The 24,438-nt window shown below is 41.6% G+C and overlaps 1 protein-coding gene across 4 annotated transcripts in view; it reads left to right on the forward strand.

Moving 5' to 3' along the window:
• Positions 1 to 538: 538 nt before the first annotated feature.
• PDE8B (phosphodiesterase 8B) overlaps positions 539 to 24,438 on the forward strand; it is a 230,248-nt gene continuing 206,348 nt past the window's right edge. For all 4 annotated transcript variants that reach the window (XM_075838621.1, XM_075838639.1, XM_075838649.1 and 1 more), the window contains exon 1: positions 539 to 2,034. In XM_075838621.1, the coding sequence (XP_075694736.1) occupies positions 1,747 to 2,034 (288 nt within the window). In that variant the 5' untranslated portion in view covers positions 539 to 1,746. The remainder of the gene's footprint in view (positions 2,035 to 24,438) is intronic.

The raw sequence follows: 24,438 nt of genomic DNA on the forward strand, positions 1-24,438 counted from the left end.
GCAACACAACAGTTGCAAGAAATGCAGCAGGCCTCAATTTCTTGGGTCTTCCGTGTCGCAGCAACTTCCGGTTGCAAAGCAACCCCATTCAATTTAATTACTTAGGATGGAGGCAGCGCGCGACCCGTGTAGCCCTATCCTAAATCTACTTTGCTGTAATTTATCTGTCACCTTGGAGCATATAACTGGTGTAACATACATGACAGCTTCCATTGTCATAGCATTATATTATAGATCCTTATTCCTTCTGATGGTAATTTGTTACATTAGTCCAAAAAATTGCTTCTTTGACTATCGTCATTACCTCCAGGGTTAGTTTCCAGGATATTTTACGATGAGAGAAATGATTTATCCTGTAAAAAAATTTCCCATCATAGCAAAATATCTCTGAATACATACAGGTAGCATGGACTATCATCCTATGATAAATAATAGGGACATCAGATTGTGATGGCGAGTGTACAGTATATTCCGTTGGTTGTGGCCGGTAGTTCTGGACCGCTCATTAGAAATTCTTGTACATTCCAGTAGATGAGAGAAGAGGAGCTCACCCACCATCAGTTGCAGTCTTCCTAACACAAGCTCCGTCATAGCCTGACTGCAGGAGGCAGAGAAGTGGGCTCCTGCCACCCACCACTGAGATAAAAGGGGTGAAATGATGTGTAAATGGGACAACGCCTTGTTGCTTTCCAGCAAGAGGAGGAGGAAGCCTCAGCAGCAGTAGTGGCAGGGCTGGGAGGGCTCAGGAGAAGGCAGATCTAAGGCTGTGCATGAAGAGGATCTGCAGTCACCAGGAAGGGAATCTCCACTGTCATCACTACCCAGGGATCTATTCTATGCTCTGACCAGAGGGATCAGCTGTGCACAGTAGGGGATGTATATCACTGCAGTACTGGATGGGCACTGGCACCACTGGTGAGATGGTAAAGGCAGTTGTTGATATATTGTGTCGCATGGATTCAGTGCTGGTGCTGGGATCTGATGCTTACAATGGAGGAGTATGAATGTGTAAGGCAGTGTACGTAAGACACAGGCTCCTGTCATGTCAAAGCATTGCAGAGGTAGGAACATGCTGGGAAGAACTGTTGCTTGCTAAGCAGAAGGAAGCATTTTGTCTATATTAGGCTGGCACACAGGGTATCACCATCTCAGGGAATCCCCTCTCCATTCATTCTTTTTTCTAATTGTACAACCGGTGGAAGGCTGGCGCTGGTGCAAACTGATGAGACACCTGTCTTGGTAATAGGCCATAATGATCCTGAGTGCAGCAGCGTTGGCACATGTCTGGGTCTGGCATTCAAAAGTATAGCAGCGAGATCACACAGATGGCACTGTGATCTTTAGTCTTTTGGCACAGATCCCTCATGCATTCTAGGAAGTCCTGCCAGTTCTCTGGTTATCATGAGGTCTTTTTAAGTAGCAGAGGTTATAATGATTATGGTTGGCATCATTTCTCAGTCCTCTTACCGTTTTTGTTCCTGTGAATTTCTATTATAAGCTCTTTGTAGATTTGTTGTCATTGGCTTACCTGTGTGCTATGCATGATATTCTGAAGGAATGAATGTGTAGCAGCACTGAGTACATGATAGGTCTGACATTCTGGATTTATAGATAAATGATTGAAATCATCTGTGGGCAGCACTGAGTACATTGACATTATGGCTTTTCCTTGTGGCATTCTGTAGACTGTGAAGGGTACCCCGATAGAGGGTGCCTCTGTGCCAACCACTGAACCCTGGCACAGGTATGGGCTGTGCTCCCAGTATCCACGTATCACAGAGCGGGGTGATTTACTGCAGGGACTCGGATGAGTCCAATTCCCCACACCAGACCACCACCATCTCCCAGGGAACAGCCGCCACCTTACACGGGCTCTTCATCAAAACCGACGCTGCTGATACCATCCCTTCTGTGCTCACCTACCAGAGTCGCTACCCACCAGCAGCCCGCACTGGCTCCCGAAAGGAGCGCAAAGATATTGGGCCGCACAGCTGCATAGAAGCCGAGACACAGACCAGCCACACCAGTGTGAAGGTGAGTGTCGCCCTATGTGTATAGTGTTACTGGACCATATGTACTAACCGAGTACAGACACAAAGTGCAGCAAGTAGATCCCTTCTCTCATATTCCAATCTTAGAAAACTGAGAGCGTTGTGATCTGCTCGTTTGCTAATGAAAACTCTTTATTTGTGTATGCTATAGTGTGTACTAGTTACCTTTAGGCCCGTTTCCCACGTAGCCTAAACGCTGCAGAATTTCCGCAACGGAAATTAGAAAATCTCATGCCCACGCTGCAGAAAAAAAACCAGTGTAAGCGTTAATAAATTGACCTTCGGTGCTGAATTTCATTTGCAGGATGCCAATTTATGCTGCGTTTTTATTTATTTTCTATTGCGAGTTTTCCCCATTGAATTCAATGGGAATGCAAAACCCTCAACAGAAAGTGTGGCAACGTTTGTGGCATAATCGCAGCACCTGCAAGGTCATCATAGGAGGCCAGACTACATTTGGAGAAGTCGGAGGGGGTAAATATGAGTGCTTTCTTCGACAGAGGAAATTCCGTTCGAAAAACCGCACCACAATGTGGTGCGATTTTTCGGACGGAATGTACTGCGGGTTCCAGGTCGGACACGCTGCATGATTGTTATGCAGCGTATCCGACCAGTTAGAACCCGGTCTTAGGGTATGTTCCCACAGGCAGGATACACTGCAGAATTTCCTCAATGGAATTCTGTGCGGAAATTCTGTAGCATTTACAGTAGCAGCAAAGTGGATATGATTTCAACAAATCTCAGCCACATACTGCGAAAAAAAACGCGGATTCGGGTTTGAGTGCAAGATACAGCTTCTATGTATCCAGGATTCACAGAAACTGTATTTCATAAAGTACATTTTTTAAAATAAAAAACAATTAAAAAGTTGCTTAAAACACGTGTTCAAAAAGAGTTCAAAGGTTTACAAAGCATTTAATGTCTATGGCCAGCTTTACTTACGTTGCCCGCAAAGTAGGACGAGAAAGACCCCACAGAGGGAATGCACACAGGTGAGCTTTGTATAACTTCTGACATTCTTTCATGAGTCTCGTAGATGTTCTTGAAAAGTTAACTCGTACTATTGAAACAATTAAAGAGATATCCCACCATAACAAAGCCACACTGCACCCATAATGCTATCCAATGTGCCTTCATAAAGGCACCCGCAGGGCGCCTATAAATACAGCCATAGCCTTCATAATGAAAGCAATGGTGTCCCCACAAAAAAGGCAGCAACAGTGCCCCCATAATGTTAGCAGACATCAGCAAAGGAAGAACGTTATTTGGTACGAGCAGTGTATAACAGCAGTGATATTTGCCTCCGAGACATTCCACGATAGTAGACAAGTATGACTAGTTTGCCGTGGAGTTAATAATAAACCCTTGTAATATCAATGATTCCGTCTGTGCTACTCAAACAATTGGATACAATCAGCTAAAATACTTTCAAATGTGAGGAACATGTATCAGACGTGTTTTAAAATGTTTACTGAAGATAAAACATATTTGGCGATTAGTGAACAATTCTGTACTATGAAGCACATTGACTATAAGCCTGGGTTCCCACGTAGCATAAACGCTGCGGAATTCTGTGCGGAAATTCTTCAGTATTTACTGTAGCAGCAAAGTGAATGAGATTTTAAAAAATCTCAGCCACACGATGCAGAAAAAAAAACGCAGAAGTTTTGTAGAAAGTGTTCTGCGATTCGAATTCCGAATTCCGCATGTCAATTTATGCTGCGGGTTCTGTGCGGAGATCCTGCGTGTTTGGCTTATAGCATAATGTGGAGCATAAATTCCACAACAGATGAGTTTTGTTGTGGTTTGTGCAGAGTTTATGGAGTGATATGCAGTACAAACTGCTGGAAATCTGCAGATGTACGTAAAGTTTTCTATAATCAATGCTACATCCGCAGGTAAAACCGCAGCGTTTCCGCAGATATGTGAAGCAAAAATGCACTATTTTCTGCAGGATTTCTGTGACTGAATTACCTATGTTTTTTTGAGATTCCGTTGTGTATTTTCTGTCGCAGAAAGTCTGCAGCGTATCCTGTGTGTGGGAACATAGCCTAAAGCCATGGACTTTGCGGAAGGCAATTGGGCGTCTACAAAATTGTATTATAATTGTGTTTATTGACAGATAACTGTTTGAATCAAAGAAAAAAATGACATTCAATATACTGTATGTAAGACATTTTCAGGATATTTGAATATATCAGAGAGACTTCTCAATTTTCTTGGGCTGGATTTCCAAAGGTGACAGCCACTGACGGCAGCCTTTATAGTGCCCATAGGTAAGCGTTGGAACATGCCGCAATGTTTTTTTTACAGTTTCCACATAAATCCATGAAAAAAGCCTCTGCATGCCTCCCTATGAAATTGCAGGCACACAGAGATAAAGGACGGCACATGGATTTCTGTATTACAGATCCATACAGCATGGATCCATAACGTAGCCTTGGGCATGAGCCTTTTTCAGAGCTTTGCTCCATAGCAATGCATATGCCTTCTTGTAAAATCTACCATTTATGATGGTCACCTTTGGAAATTCAGCATCGCTTAGACCAAGAAAATGCAGAAGCCTCTGAAGAAAATAGAGGACATCTCCCAGGTTTACATGTCCGGAAATGTTGTATTTTAGGAGGATTGGTCAATAAATAATGAATAGTAATACAGTAAAAGTCTGATAATCCGTTATCCTTGGATTTGGTGAAGTACCGGAACATCGGATATTCCAAAGCATGCGATTCTTATACACATACATGTAGACATATATTAGTTCCCGGGCAGGTCCGTAAGATCACAATGAAGTCAGGGACTCCATTGTGATTTTCAGGAGCCACTGAAGATCTGCCAAGTGCCAGACTATTGTGGTAAATTCCTGTTAATCTTGTATTGGACTGTTTGTGGCATGCTGCATTATCAGGATTTCCGGACTATAAATTGCCAGATTAATGGACTATTACTGTAAGAATAAAACAAATCAGTTCATTTTCCAGAGATAATGGGTAATGAGTTAGAATGGCGACTGGGTATATGTAGAGCATTTGCAGGTTATTACCATCTAACAGCCACTCTGTTGTGATATAATTGTAGCCTTAGAGAGCAGAGCGGTCCCTGAGGTTGTGTGTGATACCGGGAGATCACATTTCATGTTTGTGTTGTCAGACGCACCGTATGTAATGAGGGCTATAAGATGCATTAGGACTAATTCTTGGGTACTGTCTTGGTGTAATGATCTCAGGCCAGAGCAGCTCCACCATAACTGAATGAATGGGGCCAGATGATGTTATCACAGTCTTAGCGGATCTTTACAGCTTCTATTACTGCAGCAGGATCTGGATGATATTGTTTTATGGCCTGTTATAAGTATTAATAGTCTTAGGTTAAGAGAACTATAAAAACCGATGCAAATTAGAACCGCCAGATTTCCGCTATCATTTTTCATTGCCCTTTATCGGTTGCTATGGGTAATTTGTCCGCTCCAATTTTAATTTATATTGTCTTTCCAATTTATTAGGGTGTGCATATATAAACAAGAGCAGATAGTATGCTTCCTATATGTTTTTGTAATGGCACTGTATGGCATAAAGTTGCATTCGTCTTTCAATATGTTGGACGGGACCGTGACCACCGAACGTAAAAACCTAACACGGTGTGATATGAAATAAGTGATCTGATAGCTTACTATGGGCCACACCACCACATTTGTTCTTGGAGCCACCACTGATGCCGAGCCCCAGCATTCCATAATGAGCGTACACCCCCTATACTGCTATTCTGAGAATTCCATAATTCATGGTCTCCAAATGTGCTGGATAAGAAAAGCCATTGATTTCAGTGTTACATTGTGCATGCGAGATAAAGGGCAGTTGAAATCAATAGATTTTCCAATCCATTGCTGCAGCAGAACTTCTGAGCTAAATACGTTACCTACCAATACAAGGTTGCTCAATTATTTAGAAATGGCATTGTATTGCTCCTTAAAAAGAATCATTGTAGTAAACTATTTTGGCGAAACTGTACCTACCACTGTACGGGGGTATTCTTGCTGGCACCATTTCGCATCATACTCCAGCAGCTGGGACACAGTACTGTATAATACAAACCCCAGTAACTACAGAAAGTTATACTTCACTGGTTGACTGACATGAAGATTCTGTTCCTCTTTACAAAGAAGTTCTGCATCAGGTAGGGCACAGTACTGTACTATTTAGTGCCCATCTGCTGCAGAATCTCTTGTTAAATAAAAAGGTGTGCATCATGTCAATCATTGGTTGACTGACATGAAGCTTCTCTTTTTCTTTATAAAGATTTACTGCAACAGCTAGGGTTTGTAGTATAAAGTACTGAGCCCAAGCTGCTGCAGAATCTCATAGTTATATACTAACCTTAGTTATTCAATCAGGGATTGCCTCAAAGCGCCTACGTCCTCTATAGCAAAAGTGTGTATTATAAGGAATGACATACCCCTACTATTAGGAATTGACCTGCAGCCTTCACAGAAACCCACCACTGCCGATAGATAGATAGATAGATAGATAGATAGATAGATAGATAGATAGATAGATAGATAGATAGATAGATAGATAGATAGATAGATAGAAATATACAGTCACAGCTCTATGCTCCCCATCGGAAATCTATCACACCATATTTTTGATGATTCCATTGTTTGGCAGAGGCATTTTCTGTCGCTTATTACTGATATGGATAAAGAGACAGGAATCCATGGCTATTACAGCAATGATTCAGCCCAGAGATAAGGCCATAACTGATACATGAGACTGCTGTAACATTGTTGCAGACCGTGTATTGCTGATTTGTTATTAATTACATCACTGGCTTTCCAATACTTTGTGGCTTAGGAAGTAGACCCCAGGGAGAGCAGATAATAGAATGAAGATGATTGTTGTATGCTAAGTCTGGAAACACATTGCTTTAGATGAGGTTACACTGTTAAAATTGACTCAGTATTAAAAATGTATTCTGCGGTATCAGAGGAGCGATTACAGGCATGAGAGTAAGGGGCAAACATAAGATTAATATATGGGGTTGCCCAGAGTGGACAGATTTCTTTTGTGTGAGCAAGTACCCAGGAGCACATTTAATCATGCAGACCCTACAACTACAAGCAACTGTTATGGCCAGTGGAACCATACGACAACTAACCATCTCCACAATAGTGGCACTGCGAGGCAAATGAAGCATGACATGACAGGGCCAGCCTTATGTTGGATGGTGCTCTGCGCAGACCCTTCTCCCATATGGGGTATAGTCATGCAGTGTTCAAATATCTACACCATGTAGTGCCTACAGAGACAATATATATCAGCTTCATACAGAATGGTGCTCAAATAAGAGTGCCAAATGTCGGCCATTTAATACTGCTATACAATTGCATATATAAAAATGTTGTACAGTGCCACCATTACCATACAACATAAAAAGAATATACTGTACAGTGCTAGAGTGGCATTGTCACAAAATTCCTCATTTATTGCCACCACACTGTGCTTAAATAATAACAGTATAAAGTGACCCAATAAGAGCTCCATACGAAAAGGGCTATACAGTATTTAACTAATAATGCTATGCAATTAATACTAAGATTTGTGGTGGTTACAAATCTTCAGGTGCCAAGTCATCATTGGTGCCCCCTTCTTTAGCATGGATGTCTGATGCGCCTTGTGCAACCGCACAGGTAATACACCAGTCTAGCATGACAGCCAATACAATCACAGGTTAAGAGAGCTGTTCATATCCACTCTGCTGGGGTTCATACAGAAGGGTCCTGCATGGGGAATCCGGTCTTTTACGGCCATATGACATAGCACATATAGAAAACGGTTGTCCAACGAGGAAAATCGCAATACAATAAATCTTATGACAATATTGACAAGTGTGGTTGTGTTGTTATGCCCACAGAAAGTGTGCCCAAACATTAGTATCTTGTACCACCTTCTGCCCACACCATTGTTCTGGTACCATAAACATAACGATTATTCCAAACTCATCATTATCAGTCATATAGGGCTAAACATTTCTGTCTATGTCTAACCTCACTGTAAGAAAGGGTCCAACATGAAGATGGATAATACTATTTATATCACTGGCTGATCAAAGAACGAGCATGGTTGTGATGTGAAATTCCATGATATTCTTAACCTTGAGGGTGAGTTTCTTGTTTAAATCCTTTCTCAAATGGTCTTATCGAAGTTTACATATATTCTGCTCTTCATTCGTGAGATAGATTTGCATGGCAAAAAGTTTCCAAGATTTCTTTAATCTTTCAACTTAATATTAGGAAGTAGATGTACTTGGCTGAAATCCCTTGCTGTTACCCAATTATTCTTTATCTGAGGAAACAAAGTATAATATATTGTGTAAGTGATATTCTCAGAACAAAAAGGGACGTGCAGCTAGACTAGTTTATCCCCATGAGGTGATGATGTGACTGTTGGAAGGAAGAACATGTGTCTTTTGTTACTTTTATGGACCCATTCTCATGCAGCATTCCAATTTTTTGTCTGAGTTGAAGACATTTTCCCATGAGCATGTTTGCCTTAGTGATTGGTTGAGCATTAATATGCCATACCCAATATATGTCAGCTGACAATTAAGACCCCCAACCTTCCCATTAACTTGCACGGTTTAGTGGTATGTGCATGCTTATCCATATGGAAGGGTGAGCATTAAAGGGGTATTCTCAACCTAGACATTTATGGCATATCCACAGTAAATGCCACAAATGTCTGATAGATGTGAGTCCTAGCTCTGGGACCCGCACCAATATCGAGAACTGGGGGTCACTGCTGGTCATAGATTACGGGCAGGTACTAGTGGAGGGAGTGCTCTCTCCATTCTGTTTAATGGAAGTTAGGGTGTGCTGCTATATTGTGCCTCCATATGGTACTGTATTACAGAGATATTCTCCCCTAGAAGCAATATTTATGGTTGAGAATGTCTCCATAATACGACAACCGGTGGAGCATGCCACCATTGAAATCAGAGTATGCAAAGGTTTCAATGGGTGGCCCCTTCTATGGGTGACATATTATGACTCTGTACAACTCTGAGCTTGTAAAGACCAAAGGTACGCCGTGTGTATGAGCCCTTACTCAGAGAAGAACAAGAGAATCAGAAATATCATTTTCACTGAAGAGAACATATACATGGTCATTAGGCAGTTGACCTTTTTATATAATGGGATCCACCAAAACCAAACTAATGTATATTGCGAACTGTTAGAGTAAACATTTACAGTCATTTTTTTCTGAGCATTGTAAAATTGGGTTCAAACTGGCATAACGGCTTCCATTTTTACAGGATCGATGACAAATATGATCCATGATAATCTATTTCCCACTATTGACTTATAATGGGTCTTTCTGATTTCCTCTTGTTTTTACTGGATAGAACACAGCAGAATGCTATTTTAGCCTGCAAAAAAACAATATAAACCAGATGGAAAAGTTCTAACAGAAGTGTTAGGCGTTGTTTACACAGCACAGTTCGGTGCATCTTTTGCCAAATTAGCCGTTGATTCTAAACAGAGAAAAATTATAAACAAAATACTTGTAAAATGTATGAAAAACTGAACTGTGTGAAAAAAAAGCATACTGAATTTCTAGAGGACAATCTCTGTTTGGACATTAAATAGGTGGCTACTAACAGCGAAAACTGAAAAGAAATGACTTTACTAAAGGATGGCACCTTTATGAGGTGGAGCGATTCCAATAATTGAGCAGGATACATGGTGTGAGAGAATATACACTGCATATAGGCTGATAAATTCTCCTGCGGGAAAGCATTGGAGGAGTTTAATTTCCGGTTGTTGCCGTGCTGTGCTTTTATAATTGATCCTATTAAAAATAGGAATGACTCTGATAACATTATATTAGGTATATACTGATGCTCTTGCAATTGTCTAACATAACAGTTGGCTAGAAATGTAATATAATACATTGGAATATAATAGCATAAAGTGAGACTTAGCAATAACATTACTATAACAAATAAAATAATAATAATGCTAACAATCAGATCTACAAACTATCAACTAAAATATAGATAGATGGTGAAATCAATCAGTCATGAAGGACGTCGTTCCCTCTATTAGTCCATAATACGATCAGAGAGAAGAGCTAATTAACTGTATCTAAATACACAGGGAACAATGAAAACAGAACAGTAACATGGAAAAATCAATACATGTAGAATTGCTATTGTCTGGAACAGAACCATTGTAATTACATTGGAAAATAAAAAATAATACATTTTACTGGACTCACTACCAAACTTTTTTTTTATTATTATTTTGTAACTTTTTTTTTAAAGGGTGACTTGTAGGGGTGTATGTGAATGGATGGACAGCTAATAGAAAGAATGACAGTTTGCATTTGTCTTTCCATTAATTATAAAAATAAATAAATACAAAATAATTGGGCAATGGAGGTCATAAATGTGAGTGCCAAACTTTGGACCCCCCCCCCCCCTGCTTTATGAGCCAGAACAGATGAGCTACTGTAAAGGGCTCATCCTGCTCTGGAGGACTTGATGCCAGAAATTATTCAATTGGCGCCTATTGATTTGAAAGGATGTCATGCAGTACTACATTTTCCCTGAAGTGGGCGCTACAGGGGAAATGAGTGGTCAACCACAGCTGCCCTGGTGATTACAGCTGAGCGCCAGGGGATTTGAGAAGCCAGACAAATGGAAATTGCTTTATCAAGAGGGGGCTTCAGTCTAAGAATTGGTTGTTAAAAAGACTTTGTCAACTTCTTTGACATTTTTTTGTTGTTTTTTTAAAGTATTTGTAAGCATCTTTTCTTAGAATTCTGTGTTGTGCCATTCCTCTAGTATTTCTCTTGAAAATGTATGAATAAATTGACATCTGGGTGTTACCATTCCCTTTGTCAATGTGTTCCTACACAGTGTCATATTGTCCATGATGCATGTCCATGCACAGTGTTACACTGAACAATCAGTGCTGAGTGTCAGACTTTGCAAGGAGATGTTCTATTGACAAGGGAATTATAATATTTCCAGGAGGAGTAACAGAGGAACATCAAATAGTTCTATGAAAAGATGCTCCATTATATCATGAGGAATACAAGTATTTACTGAAACAGACATGTAAGAGGAGATCTGACAGGTCCTGTCAAAGGCTGGGTTCACACGTGGCGGAATTTCACTTGAATTCCGCTGCGGACACTCCGCAGCGTTAATCCGCAGCGGAGCCGTTTCTCCATTGACTTCCACTTTTATTTAGCAGTGTTCGTTTAGACGTTGAGTAAAATTCCGCTGCGGAGCATAGGCTGCGGAGCGGAATTTGGTGTCCGCAGCATGCTCTGTCTGTTGCGGACCAGTGGCGGACTGGTTGCGGACTCATGGCGGAATTTCTCCATTGACTTCAATGGAGATTCTAAATTCCGCAATGAAGTCCGCAGCTGTCATGCACATGTTATGTGTGCTGTGGATGCGTCTTGCTTTTTTAACATGACATTTCTTCATTCTGGCTGGACCTATGTATTTCTAGGTCTACAGCCAGACTGAGGAAGTCAATGGGGCTCCCGTAATTACGGGAGCGTTGCTAGGAGACGTCAGTAAATAGTCACTGTCCAGGGTGCTGAAAGAGTTAAGCGATCGGCAGTAACTGTTTCTGCACCCTGGACAGTGACTACCGATCCCAATATACAGCAACCTGTAACAAAATAGAAGTTCATACTTACCGAGAACTCCCTGCTTCTGTCTCCAGTCCGGCTTCCCAGGATGACGTTTCAGTCTTAGTGACGGCTGCAGCCAATCACAGGCTGCAGCGGTCACATGGACTGCCGCGTCATCCAGGGAGGTCGGGCTGGATGCCGAAAGAGGGACGTGTCACCAAGACAACGGCCGGTAAGTATGAAATTCTTTTACTTTCACTAGGGAAAGTGCTGTCCCTTCTCTCTATCCTGCACTGATAGAGAGAAGGGAAGCACTTTTCCCGCAGTCCGCAGCAGCTAGTCCGCATCAATTTACTGCACATTTTGGGCAGATCCGCAGCCGTAATCCGCAACCCGGATTAGGTGCGGCATTGATGCGGACAGTTGCGGAGGAATTCCGCCACGTGGGGGCATGCCCAAAATCTCTTGTGGGTCAATTTCTAATCATGGATGCATTTTGTGTAGTAATTGTTAAAGCCATTCTTCATTAGGCATAATGTTAATGAATCCAGTCTTTTCAAAACGCAGCATGCTGCATTTTTGGACAAAGAAATAAAGCACAAATGCAATCTGTTGCAAAAATTTGAATCAAACATTGCTAACATTATCTGGAATGACCTTAAACCTGTTATCCTGTATGTTCTATATGATTAAACGTATATATTTAAAGGCAGAGGAAATAATGCATATTAACAGGCTGGATGTTTCCATCACATTAAGCTCCAGCGCATGTTTATTTAGCTGCCTGTATTACACCAAATCAATGAGACTGTACAATCAGTAGCCGCATGAATATATAGCAGAAGCTCAGTGAGTCACTTTCCCAGCCATATGTCCACGTGTAATAGGATGCAGTGTACAGTAAGAATCGGAAATATCAATGATTTATGTTTACTATTGTCTAGTGAAAATTGGATTCATTTATAAATGTTTGAGTGATTAGAAAAAATTATTCAAACCTATCAATAATCAATATAAAGTAAACTATATATGTATGTAATCGCCAATGTGTATATATTTGAGGATCTGATGTGTCTTTATAACCATTTTCATTATGGAAACCTATGAGTCTTTTCATTTGAACCTTAAAGTAATTGTACCATTAGAAAAACCCCTGTCCATGCCCTATTAGCGTATATGGACATCATAGAGAAACGGAAGATTCCGCTTTTAGCAAAACCAGAGCCGCTACATATCTGGAGGACTCAGAACAACTATATATTACATGGCCCGCATCCATTTGAATGGGGGTCATGTATTACCACATTTCTCCAGCAGATGTTGCTGCAGGAGAAATGTGTGGTACCCTGCAGCTTTTCCCAGCAATAACAGCTGTTTTCCAGGGGTTACAGCTTTTTAGCTGCCAACCTGCAGCGATCAGCCGATCAGCAGTATGTCCTTTAATGTGACACCTATCCAGATTCACTTATTATTAGGGATCTACATGAGTGGGAATCATAGGATAATTTAGCATGGCAATAAAGGGGAAATGTTATGTAAAACAACCTGTGTCTGCTTATGAAGTGATAAGAAATGTGTAGACAACATGAATTTATTGATCATTTTCCTGCTCTTCCTGAAGTCAACTCCATCAGACACCTGTAGGATCCATGCAAACGGAATAGCCGGGCTTTGTGCATGGTCTATGTGCAGTGGCACACAAAGTCCCGATGGGTCTGTATTATGGACCCATAGGTACTTCATGTGCTGCTATGTAGTACCTCCATAATATTGCGTGTGTTGGAACATGCAATGATCCTTTTCCTCACGCAATCCATGTGACATCCTGCGATCATCTTATCATCAGGAGACCCTTCTAATAAAAAGGAATTAGTCAAAACAGACAACCCCTTTAGACAGCAGCCTAAATAAACAAGCGGTGACCCAAATATTGGTGAAAATTTCTCCTTACCGAATATTTTTCACTGTTGTTTTTTTGTTTGCTGGTCCTTAAACTTGCAGTTTATATTTTATTTCAGTTTACATATTATATAGTTTAACTACAGGAGATGACCTCTCAGTCACAAGATTGTTCTGCGGGTGGAGAATGCCTTCAACTCTGATTAACCTTTTGTGTATTGACGCACAGTGCTGACCTCTTTACTGGGGACAAGAACAGTGCTACATTGCATTTGTGTGTATAATGTACAGTATTTATTGCTAAATAATTAACTGGAGTGCAAGAAGTGCAATTGCTAAAGTACTTTCATCCAAGTCTTTTGGATGCACTTTTATCTAAGTATGTGTCATAGTTTACCCCCCATAGCCTTGTTCTATGTGTAAGCAAATATTCCCACTACATCCAGAGCCCGTCTGCTACCAACTCCAATCCCTCCTCCATCTGAAAAAAATGGATAACTTTTTTAGATGGGGGGCCCAAAATACATTTTTAGACATAGTGTTTCCATAAAAAACTAATACTGAAAGAAATGTGTAACAACCAATCAGATTATGGTTTCCATTCTCTTACTTGCACCATGAGAATGGCTGCTGCAATCTGATTGGTTGGTAGGAAAAACAGATTCACTCTTAGGCTGGATTCACACGAGCATGTTCGGTCCGTAAAGGACGGAACGTATTTCGGCCGCAAGTCCCAGACCGAACACACTGCAGGGAGCCGGGCTCCTAGCATCATAGTTATGTATGACGCTAGGAGTCCCTGCCTCTCCGTGGAACTACTGTCCCGTACTGAAAACATGATTACAGTACAGGACAGTTGTCCCGTAGCGGTAATGTTCGTGTTTTACTATTTTTGTACAACCTCATAATGTTATCGGGTGTATTTATATAATGTTTTCTAGGAAAACTACAGTGGGCCAATTCATCTGACTGTTTTGAGGCGGTTTGAACGTCCTCTCCAGCTGTAATTTCTATTGAATTGAAAGAGATTTATATCTAAAAGGGTCACATTTTGGACCTGGCGGGTATTATTAATATTATTAATGAATAACTCCTTGTGAAAGACAACTTGTGAAAATGCCAGTATGACATTGCAGTTTAGTGTGAGCTTTTTTCCTTAACAAGGGGCATTTCACCTGGGCAATAAGGCACACGCTACTGAACAACTGCCAATGTAACTGTTTATCACAATGAAGCTTTTCACAATAATAACATTGACAGCATATCGATTAGATATGCCATCAGTGTTTGATCAACCTCTGAGATCTCCACCGATCCCTTTCTGCGTCTTCTCTGTCCCCAAAGGGCATCACAATCTAAATTCCCCAGCTTAGACACAAACACACTATGCCCAATTCCATAGAAAGCCAATTAACCTACCAGAGAGGATTGTGAGCTCCAAGGCTGGGCATTGACAGCCCCGTCCAGCGCACAGGCCCATTACAGCTGCATGGTCTGCCTTCATTGGGGGTACACCACATCACATTTATAGTAAAGTCTCTCCCTCATATCTCTAATTCCTGAGATTACTTCTTGAGGATTGAATTTTCTGTAGTTGAAAGCGTGAGCACATGTAAAGTTTATTTGAAATATTCCTGGTAAGTCTCTTTATGGAAAATTTAAAGAGATTAGGTCAATGAACAGGATGATCTGAGAGTTGTGCTAACAAAATATTAATAATGAAGTCTTACGGGTACTTTACAAGGATAGTTATTAAAAGTGGGCTATGGAAATCAAATAGCAGAGGAATAGTCACATCCATTATTTTTACACTTTTATACATGACCTTCAATTGATTTATTTGCCTTAAAAATTAAATGTTTAGAAATGTCATAGTAGTTCATGGATCACAAAACAACTTCACATTGAAAGTGACAATGCTATAGTAGTACAGAAGTGTTAAGTGAAAGCTCACAGCTATCGATCAATAACCTCTCAAGGTCATTGCCTGGGAAATTGTTCTTATACATAGACAATAGGTATATTCTTTGCATTATAATAACTTTTCATTACTATATGTTTTATATGTTCTCGTGCGCCTACTTTACTGTCAGCTCGCCACACATGAACACTTCAACCCAGCGATAACAGCTGATCCGGGCGGTGAGAGAATCTGGACCCGCAGCTTCATTTTAAAAAGGGGTTGTCTTCGTGAGAAATACTCTTTAAATAATTTACTCCACACAAGGACTATAATAAAGACTATTTGAGAAAGCTGTAAACATCGTATCTAGTACTGCAATGGACAATGGAAGTGATGTTTGTAGTGATGGGTAGACCATCAAGGTTCACATGGGCAAAACCATCGAGATTTCTATTATTCATTTGGTAACTGAGGGAAGTGAGCAGCATTCACAGCAAAAAGCCAGAGCTGAATGCAGGAGGCTTTATGGTGGCACAGGGAGTTTCTTTGCTATGTATGGTGCTCCTTGTAACATCACAGGTCGGAGGTATTCTCCCTTAGGGTATGTTCACACCACAAACGAAAAACGGCTGTAAAATAGGAAAAACAGCTTCTGATTTTCAGTTGTTTTTTATGCATCAGCCGTTTTTTGATGCGTTTTTTACGGCCGTTTTTGGAGCTGTTGTTCTATTGAGACAATGAAAAACAGCTCCAAAAACGGCTCAAGAAGTAACATGCACTTCTTTTTTTCGGTGCGTTTTTTTATGCGCCTTTTTTTACAAATGACTGCGTTAAAAACGCCCCTTGTGAACGTAATGCCATTTTTCCCATTTAAATGAATGATATTTGGAGGCATTCAGCCCCCCGTATTTTCAGCCATTTTTCTGGGGGGTTTACGACCCGAAAAATGGCTGAAAATAAGCCGTGTGAACATACCATCAGAAGCAATGCCCATGGAGCATGCCTTGATTTTGTTTCTGTAAGTACGGATTCCATCCTAAGGCCCTGTTCACATGGAACAATTTTTGTAAATAAGCCCCTGAACTGTCAATGGGGCATTTCTATCTAACTAAATGGCAAGGGAGCATGATCTCTTCGCTCTGACACTGTCCAATCAGCTACACGCACGCTCTCTGCAGAACCACCAATCTGTGCGTTCTCGCAGGAGGCAACACAGCGCAAGCCGCACTGACACTGTCCATAGCTGATTGGACCGTGTCGGAGTGAAGAGATCACGACCCCTTGTCATTTAGTTAGCTAGAAACGCCCCATTGACAGTTCAGGGGATTATTTACGTATCGGACGCCAAATATAACGGCACCGATATGTAAATAACGTAGGAAGTTAGAAAAATAATTTCAGGTGAGACCGTGTTTGTGAAGCACTGCCTATTACATGCTGTACTCAGCTGCACATGTATGGGCAGATGAAAGGTTTTCTTTAACCCCTACCCGCACGAAGAAGTAACTGTACGTCGTTGCCGGAGGTTACTTCCCGCACGATGACGTACAGTTACTGAATCGTTCCCGGTGTACACAGCCGGTGGCTGTGTGCGCCGGGAACCGGGATAGAAGCTGTCCCTGACAGCTAACACTCCCGAGTCACCGGCAACGGACCCCGATTAGCGGTCCGATGCCGGCGATCGATGTGGTCGGTGGATTTGTACAGATCCACCAATCACATTGCTATAACGGTAAAAAGTTTTTAAAACCGTTCCCTTGACTCGTAGTTAAGTCCGGGAACGGTTACAAAGCTCCACCTACCTTCCCCCATGTCCCATGTGACCGGCAATGGACTGCTGCTATTGGTCCATTGCTGGCGAGAGCTGTGATTGGTGGGTCTGTTCAGACCCACGAATCTCAGTGCACTTTTAGCCAGGGAGGGGTTAAAAATGCCCCCACCTGACAGCTAACACATGTCAGTCACCGGCAACGGATCGGTAAAAGTGGTCCAATGCCGGCGATTGATGTGATAGGTGGATCTGTACAGATCTGTACAGATACACCCATCCTCCATAAAAGTTAGGAAAAGTTTTGAAAAGTTTTCAAAACTGTTCCTGTACTCCCACCATCACTCCCCCATGTCCCTCCCCCATGTCCCATGTGACCGGCAATGGACTGCTGCTATTGGTTCATTGCCGGCGAGAGCTGTGATTGGTGGGTCTGTTCAGACCCACCAATCACAGTGCGTTTTGTTGCAGGGCGGTTGAAAAATACAGGATACAGGCAATGATCTCTTAGTTGGTGTTTAGTAGTTGGAGAGATCAGAGCCTGTATCGTGTAGTCAGTGAAGATAGAGAATAACCCCTAATTTTCACTTCCCCTGTTCCCCACCGCCTCCCAGTGTATAAGGGAGATATTTTTTCTCTTTTTTGATCACAAATAATAATTTGATTTAGTTCGTAGGTAGTTGCTCGTCTACGTCAATTCGTCGCGTCAGTTAGTCAGTGTCAGTCAGTGTCCGTTGTCAGTTAGTCTGCGTCAATCCGTTGTCAGCGTCAATCCATTACTGTCAGTCGCGTCACTTGTCAGTAAGTGTCAGTTAGTCAGTGTCAGTCAGTGTCCGTTGTCAGTTAGTCTGCGTCAATCCATTGTCAGCGTCAATCCATTGCGGTCAGTCGCATCACTTGTCAGTAAGTGTCAGTCAGTTAGTCAGCGTCAATCGATTACTGTCAGTCGCGTCACTTGTCAGTAAGTGTCAGTTAGTCAGTGTCCGCTGTCAGTTAGTCTGCGTCAATCCATTGTCAGCGTCAATCCATTACTGTCAGTCGCATCGCTTGTCAATAAGAGTCAGATAGTCTGCGTCAATCCATTACTGTCAGTCGCGTCACTTGTCAGTGAGGCTGGGTTCACACGAGCACATTAACGTCCGTAATGGACGGACGTATTTCGGCCGGAAGTCCCGGACCGAACTCAGTGCAGGGAGCCGGGCTCCTAGCATCATAGTTATGTACGATGCTAGGAGTCCCTGCCTCTCTGCAGGACAACTGTCCCGTACTGTAATCATGTTTTCAGTACAGGACAGTACTTCCACGGAGAGGCAGGGACTCCTAGCATCGTACATAACTATGATGCTAGGAGCCCGGCTCCCTGCACTGAGTTCGGTCCGGGACTTCCGGCCGAAATACGTCCGTCCATTACGGACGTTAATGTGCTCGTGTGAACCCAGCCTTAGTGTCAGTCAGCGTCAATCCATTGTCAGTGTCAATACGTAGCGTCCGAGTCAGTCAGCCTCAGTGTCCGTTAGTAAGTTTTACTAAGTGCTATAAAACATAAAAAATAAAATAATCTTTGATAGACTTTGTTACAGTTCTGTGAGCTATGTGTGTGTAAATACTACATATACATGTATATATATATATATATATATATATATATATATATACATATACACATATATGTATATATATACGCACACACACCCAAAATGGCAGCGAGACTTTACACCGCTGAAGATGCGTATGCAATGATCGCGTCAGATACGGACTCCGTGAGTGGTGAGGAACCACAGTTCATTCTCTCATCCTCCTCCTCCAGTGACAGTGAGGAACCTCCTCGTAGTCGCAGGAGGGTTAGTGCCCAGGTTCTGCCTGACCCTGAAACTGCAGATCTGCCTGACCCTGGTACAGTGAGCAGTGATTGGTCAACCAATTACACCCCCCCCCCCCCCACAATCCCAGAATTTACTGCTGCGGCAGGCATTCATGTGCAGACAGAAGGGCTGCCTATTATTGGATTTTTCAAATTGTTCTTCACAGACAATTTGATCCAGCTCATGGTTGATCAAACCAACATTTACGCCCAGCAGTTTATTTCTGAACACCCCAACGCCTTTCATGCCCAGGCTAATCGGTGGCAACCGACTAATTGGGAAGAAATGCACAAGTATTGGGGGTTAGTCCTCAACATGGGTCTCACTAAAAAGCCCGAAGTGAGATCCTACTGGTCCACGGACATTCTGTATCATTGTCCGCTGTACCGCAATACAATGACCCGACCCCGCTTTGAGGCCCTCCATAAATTTCTTCACTTTAGTGACAATTCCCAATGCCCCCCTGCGGATGACCTAAACTTCGATAGACTTTATAAAATTAGGCCCCTCATTAATATTGTATCCCAAAATTTTTCAGCAGTCTACACCCCTCAAAAAGAAATCTCTATAGATGAATCCCTTGTGCACTTCAAGGGCAGGCTGAAGTTTCGCCAATATTTGCCAAATAAGCGCGCCAGGTACGGGATAAAAATGTACAAGCTGTGTGAATCGGACACCGGATACAAACACGCTTTCCGGATTTATCAGGGGAAGGACAGGACAATACAGCCAACAAATTGTCCCCCCGTCCTGTCCACAACAGGGAAGATAGTGTGGGACCTCCTGCACCCACTGCTTGATCAGGGGTACAACTTGTACTTGGACAACTGGTACACAAGTGTACCCCTGTTCAAATGTCTAAAAGACAAAAAAACAGTGGCATGTGGGACGGTGCGAAAAAATCAGAGGCACCTTCCCAAGACCCTCATCAGCCAATCCCTGCAAATTGGCGAAAGCAGGGCATTGCTGCAGGATGGGATCCTGTGTCTCAAATTTAGAGACAAAAAAGAGGTCTGTATGCTGACATCAATACATGACGCCAGCTGCATCCACGATGAAGCCTGTGTGCATTCAGGCATACAATAAATTCATGGGGGGGGGGGGGTTGACCTGAATGATCAGGTGTTGAAACCATATAGTGCCATGAGAAAGTGTAAAATCTGGTACAGGAAACTGGCAGTGTACCTTGTCCAGCTGGCACTATATAACTCCTTTTCAATTTTTAGGAAAGCTGGCAATCCGGGTACATTTTCATCTTCACAGACTAATTCCACTAAATTCTGCAAAGAAACTGTGGGGACAAAATGCTAATTATACCGCTAGAACAATTCCTTGAGGGGTGTAGTTTCCAGAATGGGGTCACTTTTGGGGGGTTTCCACTGTTTTGGTCCCTCTAGGGCATTGCAAACATGACATGGCACCAAAAACTATTCTAGCAAAATCTGCGCTCCAAAATCCAAAAGGCGCTCTTTTGCTTCTGAGCCCTGCTGTGAGTCCAAACAGCAGTTTATTACCACATATGGGGTATTGCCGTAATCGGGAGAAATTGCTTTATAAATGTTGGGGTGTTTTTTCTTCTTTATTACTTGTAAAAATGAAAAAATTCTATGTTTTTTCAGAAAAAAAAGTAGATTTTCATCTTCACAGACTAATTCCACTAAATTCTGCAAAAAAAAAACTGTGGGGACAAAATGCTAGCTATACCCCTTTAAAAATTCCTTGAGGGGTGTAGTTTCCAAAATAGGGTCACTTTTGGGGGTTTTCCACAGGTTTGGCACCACAAGACCTCTTCAAACCTGACATGGTGCCTAAAATATATTCTAAAAAAAAAGGAGGCCCTGAAATCCAGTAGGTGCTCCTTTGATTCTGAGGCTGGTGCCTCAGTCCATTAGCGCTCTAGGGCCACATGTGGGCTATTTCTAAAAACTGCAGAATCTGGGCAATAAATATTGAGTTGCATTTCTTGGGTAAAACCTTCTGTGTTACATTAAAAAATGTATTACAAATGAATTTCGGGAAAAAAATAAAAATTTGTAAATTTCACCTGTACTTTGCTTTAATTCCTGTGAAACGCCTAAAGGGTTAATAAACTTTCTGAATGTTGTTTTGAATACTTTGAGGGGTGCAGTTTTCAAAATGGGGCATTTTATTGGCATTTTCTAATATATAAGGCCCTCAAAGCCGCTTCAGAACTAAACTGGTCACTGAAGAAATAGGCTTTTGAAATTTTCGTGAAAATGTGAGAAATTGATGCTAAAGTTCTAAGCCTTGTAACGTCCCGGAAAAATAAAAGGACGTTCAAAAAATGATGCAAACATAAAGTAGACATATGGGAAATGTTAACTAATAACTATTTTGTGTAGTATTATTATCTGTTTTACAAGTAGATAAATTTAAAAAACTGCTAATTTTTACAAATTGTCTGTAAATTTTGGTGTTTTTCACAAATAAATATTGACTTTATTAATCAAATTTTTTCACTAACATAAAGTACAATATGTCACGAGAAAAGAATCTCAGAATCGCTTGGATAGGTAAAAGCATTCCCGAGTTATTACCACATAAAGTGACACATGTCAGATTTGAAAAAATCATCTGTGTCCACAAGGCCAAAACAGGCTCAGTCCTGAAGGGGTTAAGGAGGTTTACTGATAAACATTACAGTTTCAGAGCACTCAATTTTAGAGAGGAAATGTAGATGAGATCTTGTAGAAGTAGAAAGTAGATCAGAGATTACACTGTAAATGAAGTAGGGGTGTACAGCTAGAGATTCGTCCTCTGGGGTGTAAAAGAGGAAGATTACATCTGGCAGAGCTGCATCTCCTTGGGACCAATAAAGTGGAGACATCAGTTCCTCCTCTATGTCCACAGAGCATTCCTAATTGTGAACACACTCGTACAATGACGTAAGTTATTCATATGCGATATTTACCATTTTATGCATTTACAATTGTAGCTGTACAAGCTGCTAGTCACATATCTGTAAACTGTCCACGTAGTATAGAAGTAGCAAAAAGAGATCCTAGTCTGGTCCACCCCAAGAAAGAGACAACAATAAATATTTGAGCTAAAAAAAGGTAAAATGTCCATCTATCTATCTATCTATCTATCTATCTATCTATCTATCTATCTATCTATCTATCTATCTATCTATCTATCTATCTATCTATCTATCTATCTATCTATCATCTATCATCTATCTATCTATCTATCTATCTATCTATCTATCTATCTATCTATCTATCTATCTATCTATCTATCTATCTATCTATCTATCTATCTATCTATCTATCTATCTATCTATCTATCTATCTATCTATCTATCTATCATCTACCTACCTACCTATCTATCATCTATCTATCTATCTATCTATCTATCTATCTATCTATCTATCTATCTATCTATCTATCTATCTATCTATCTATCTATCTATCTATCTATCTATCTATCTATCTGTCTGTCTGTCTGTCTGTCTGTCTATCTAGCACACAAGAAAATGGCGACAGCACGCTGTGAAAACTAATGCCACCTAAGCCACTAAATATAAATAAATATGCATTACTGCTTAATCTACTTACAATAGGGAGGTTCTTAGCGCACATTTTGATCAAATTGTGTGAGCCTACCTGCCACGACAAGGCGCCCTCTATAAGGGGGTCCCTACGTTGCACATACACCCAGAACTGGGACTAAACCTACATATTCTTGGGGATGGTAGGAACCAGCATTAAACGAATTAAAATCACAGAGGGCAGAATGGGAGGAGTGCAAGATCAAAAAATGGAGGCAGTCACATATATGCAATACATAAAAAAAACTAAAGTAAGAATCTACTTACAATAGTGAGGTTCTTAGCGCACATTTTGATCAAATTTTTATCAAGTCTACAGTATGAATATTCACCAAATGACTACAATGGCCCACATGCTGTCTATTAGTTAGACAGTGTAAATTTAGACCAGGCAGGCACAGGCACAAAATGCGCCAAATTTATCACAGTGGTGCACATTGCATGATAATTTTGGTGCATCTTTCATGACCTATTAGACACTTTTCTCTTCCTTACACCACTTTTCACTTGGCTTATTTTGCTCCTTAATTTTTGGATCATATTGACAAATTTTAAGCCATGGCACTTTCCAACAAACCACACCCTTTCCTTCTGATCCATGCCCCCTTTTGGGGAATACTTGTAAAAAGTATCTAATATGATGCAAACATAAAAATTGTGACAAACTGGGCCACTTTTGACAGTCTTTTAGACCCAGAACATAGAAAATCTACCCAATTGTGTTTAGCTTAAAGGCTATGCACACCTTTGAAGGGCATTTTTTAGTTTTTTCATAAACGGGTCAGTCAGTGTGTTTGGTGTAACTTTATAAATAGTCTTTATTAAAAATTTGTTTTACTTTTTGAGATACAGCTACTCTGTATTTATACAGATGGATCTGCTCCATCTGTCGTGAGAACGGGCAGAGGTGAGTATGTATTTTATTATTTTTATTAGGCACTATTGGGGCTGTGTGGGGGCAGCTGTGGGGCATTATACTGTGAGATGACGGATGTAAGGGCTTTATACTGTGCTGAGGGCATCTATGGAGGCATTTTACCGTGTGGGGGCAGCTATGGGGCATTTTACTGTGTGTGGGGCAGCTATAGAAGCATTATACTGTGTGGGGGCAGCTATAGGACCCTTATCCTGTGTATGGGTAGCTATAGCGGTATTAGGCTGGATTCACACGAGCACATTACGTCCGTAATGGACGGAACGTATTTCGGCCGCAAGTCCCGGACCGAACACACTGCAGGGAGCCGGGCTCCTAGCATCATAGTTATGTACGACTCTAGGAGTCCCTGCCTTGCTGCCGGACAACTGTCCCGTACTGTAATCATGTTTTCAGTACGGGACAGTAGTTCCACGTAGAGGCAGGTACTCATAGCATCGTACATAACTATGATGCTAGGAGCCCGGCTCCCTGCACTGAGTTCGGTCCGGGACTTGCGGCCGAAATACGTTCCGTCCATTACGGACGTAATGTGCTCGTGTGAATCCAGCCTTATACTGTGTAGAGGCAGCTATAGTGGCATTATCCTGTGTGGGGGGGAGCTATAAGGGAATTATACTCTGTGGGGACCACTAAGGGGTCATTATACTGTGAGGAGGTATCTATCGTGACTTTATACTATGTGGAGGGCAGTTATGGGGCCATTTTACTGTGTGGGGGCAGCTATATGGGCATTATACTGTGAGATGGCGGCTGTAAGGGCTTTATACTGTGCTGAGGGCATCTATGGAGGCATTTT

This window comes from Rhinoderma darwinii, chromosome 1, assembly GCF_050947455.1.
Source record: "Rhinoderma darwinii isolate aRhiDar2 chromosome 1, aRhiDar2.hap1, whole genome shotgun sequence".
NCBI classification, from domain to species: domain Eukaryota; kingdom Metazoa; phylum Chordata; class Amphibia; order Anura; family Rhinodermatidae; genus Rhinoderma; species Rhinoderma darwinii.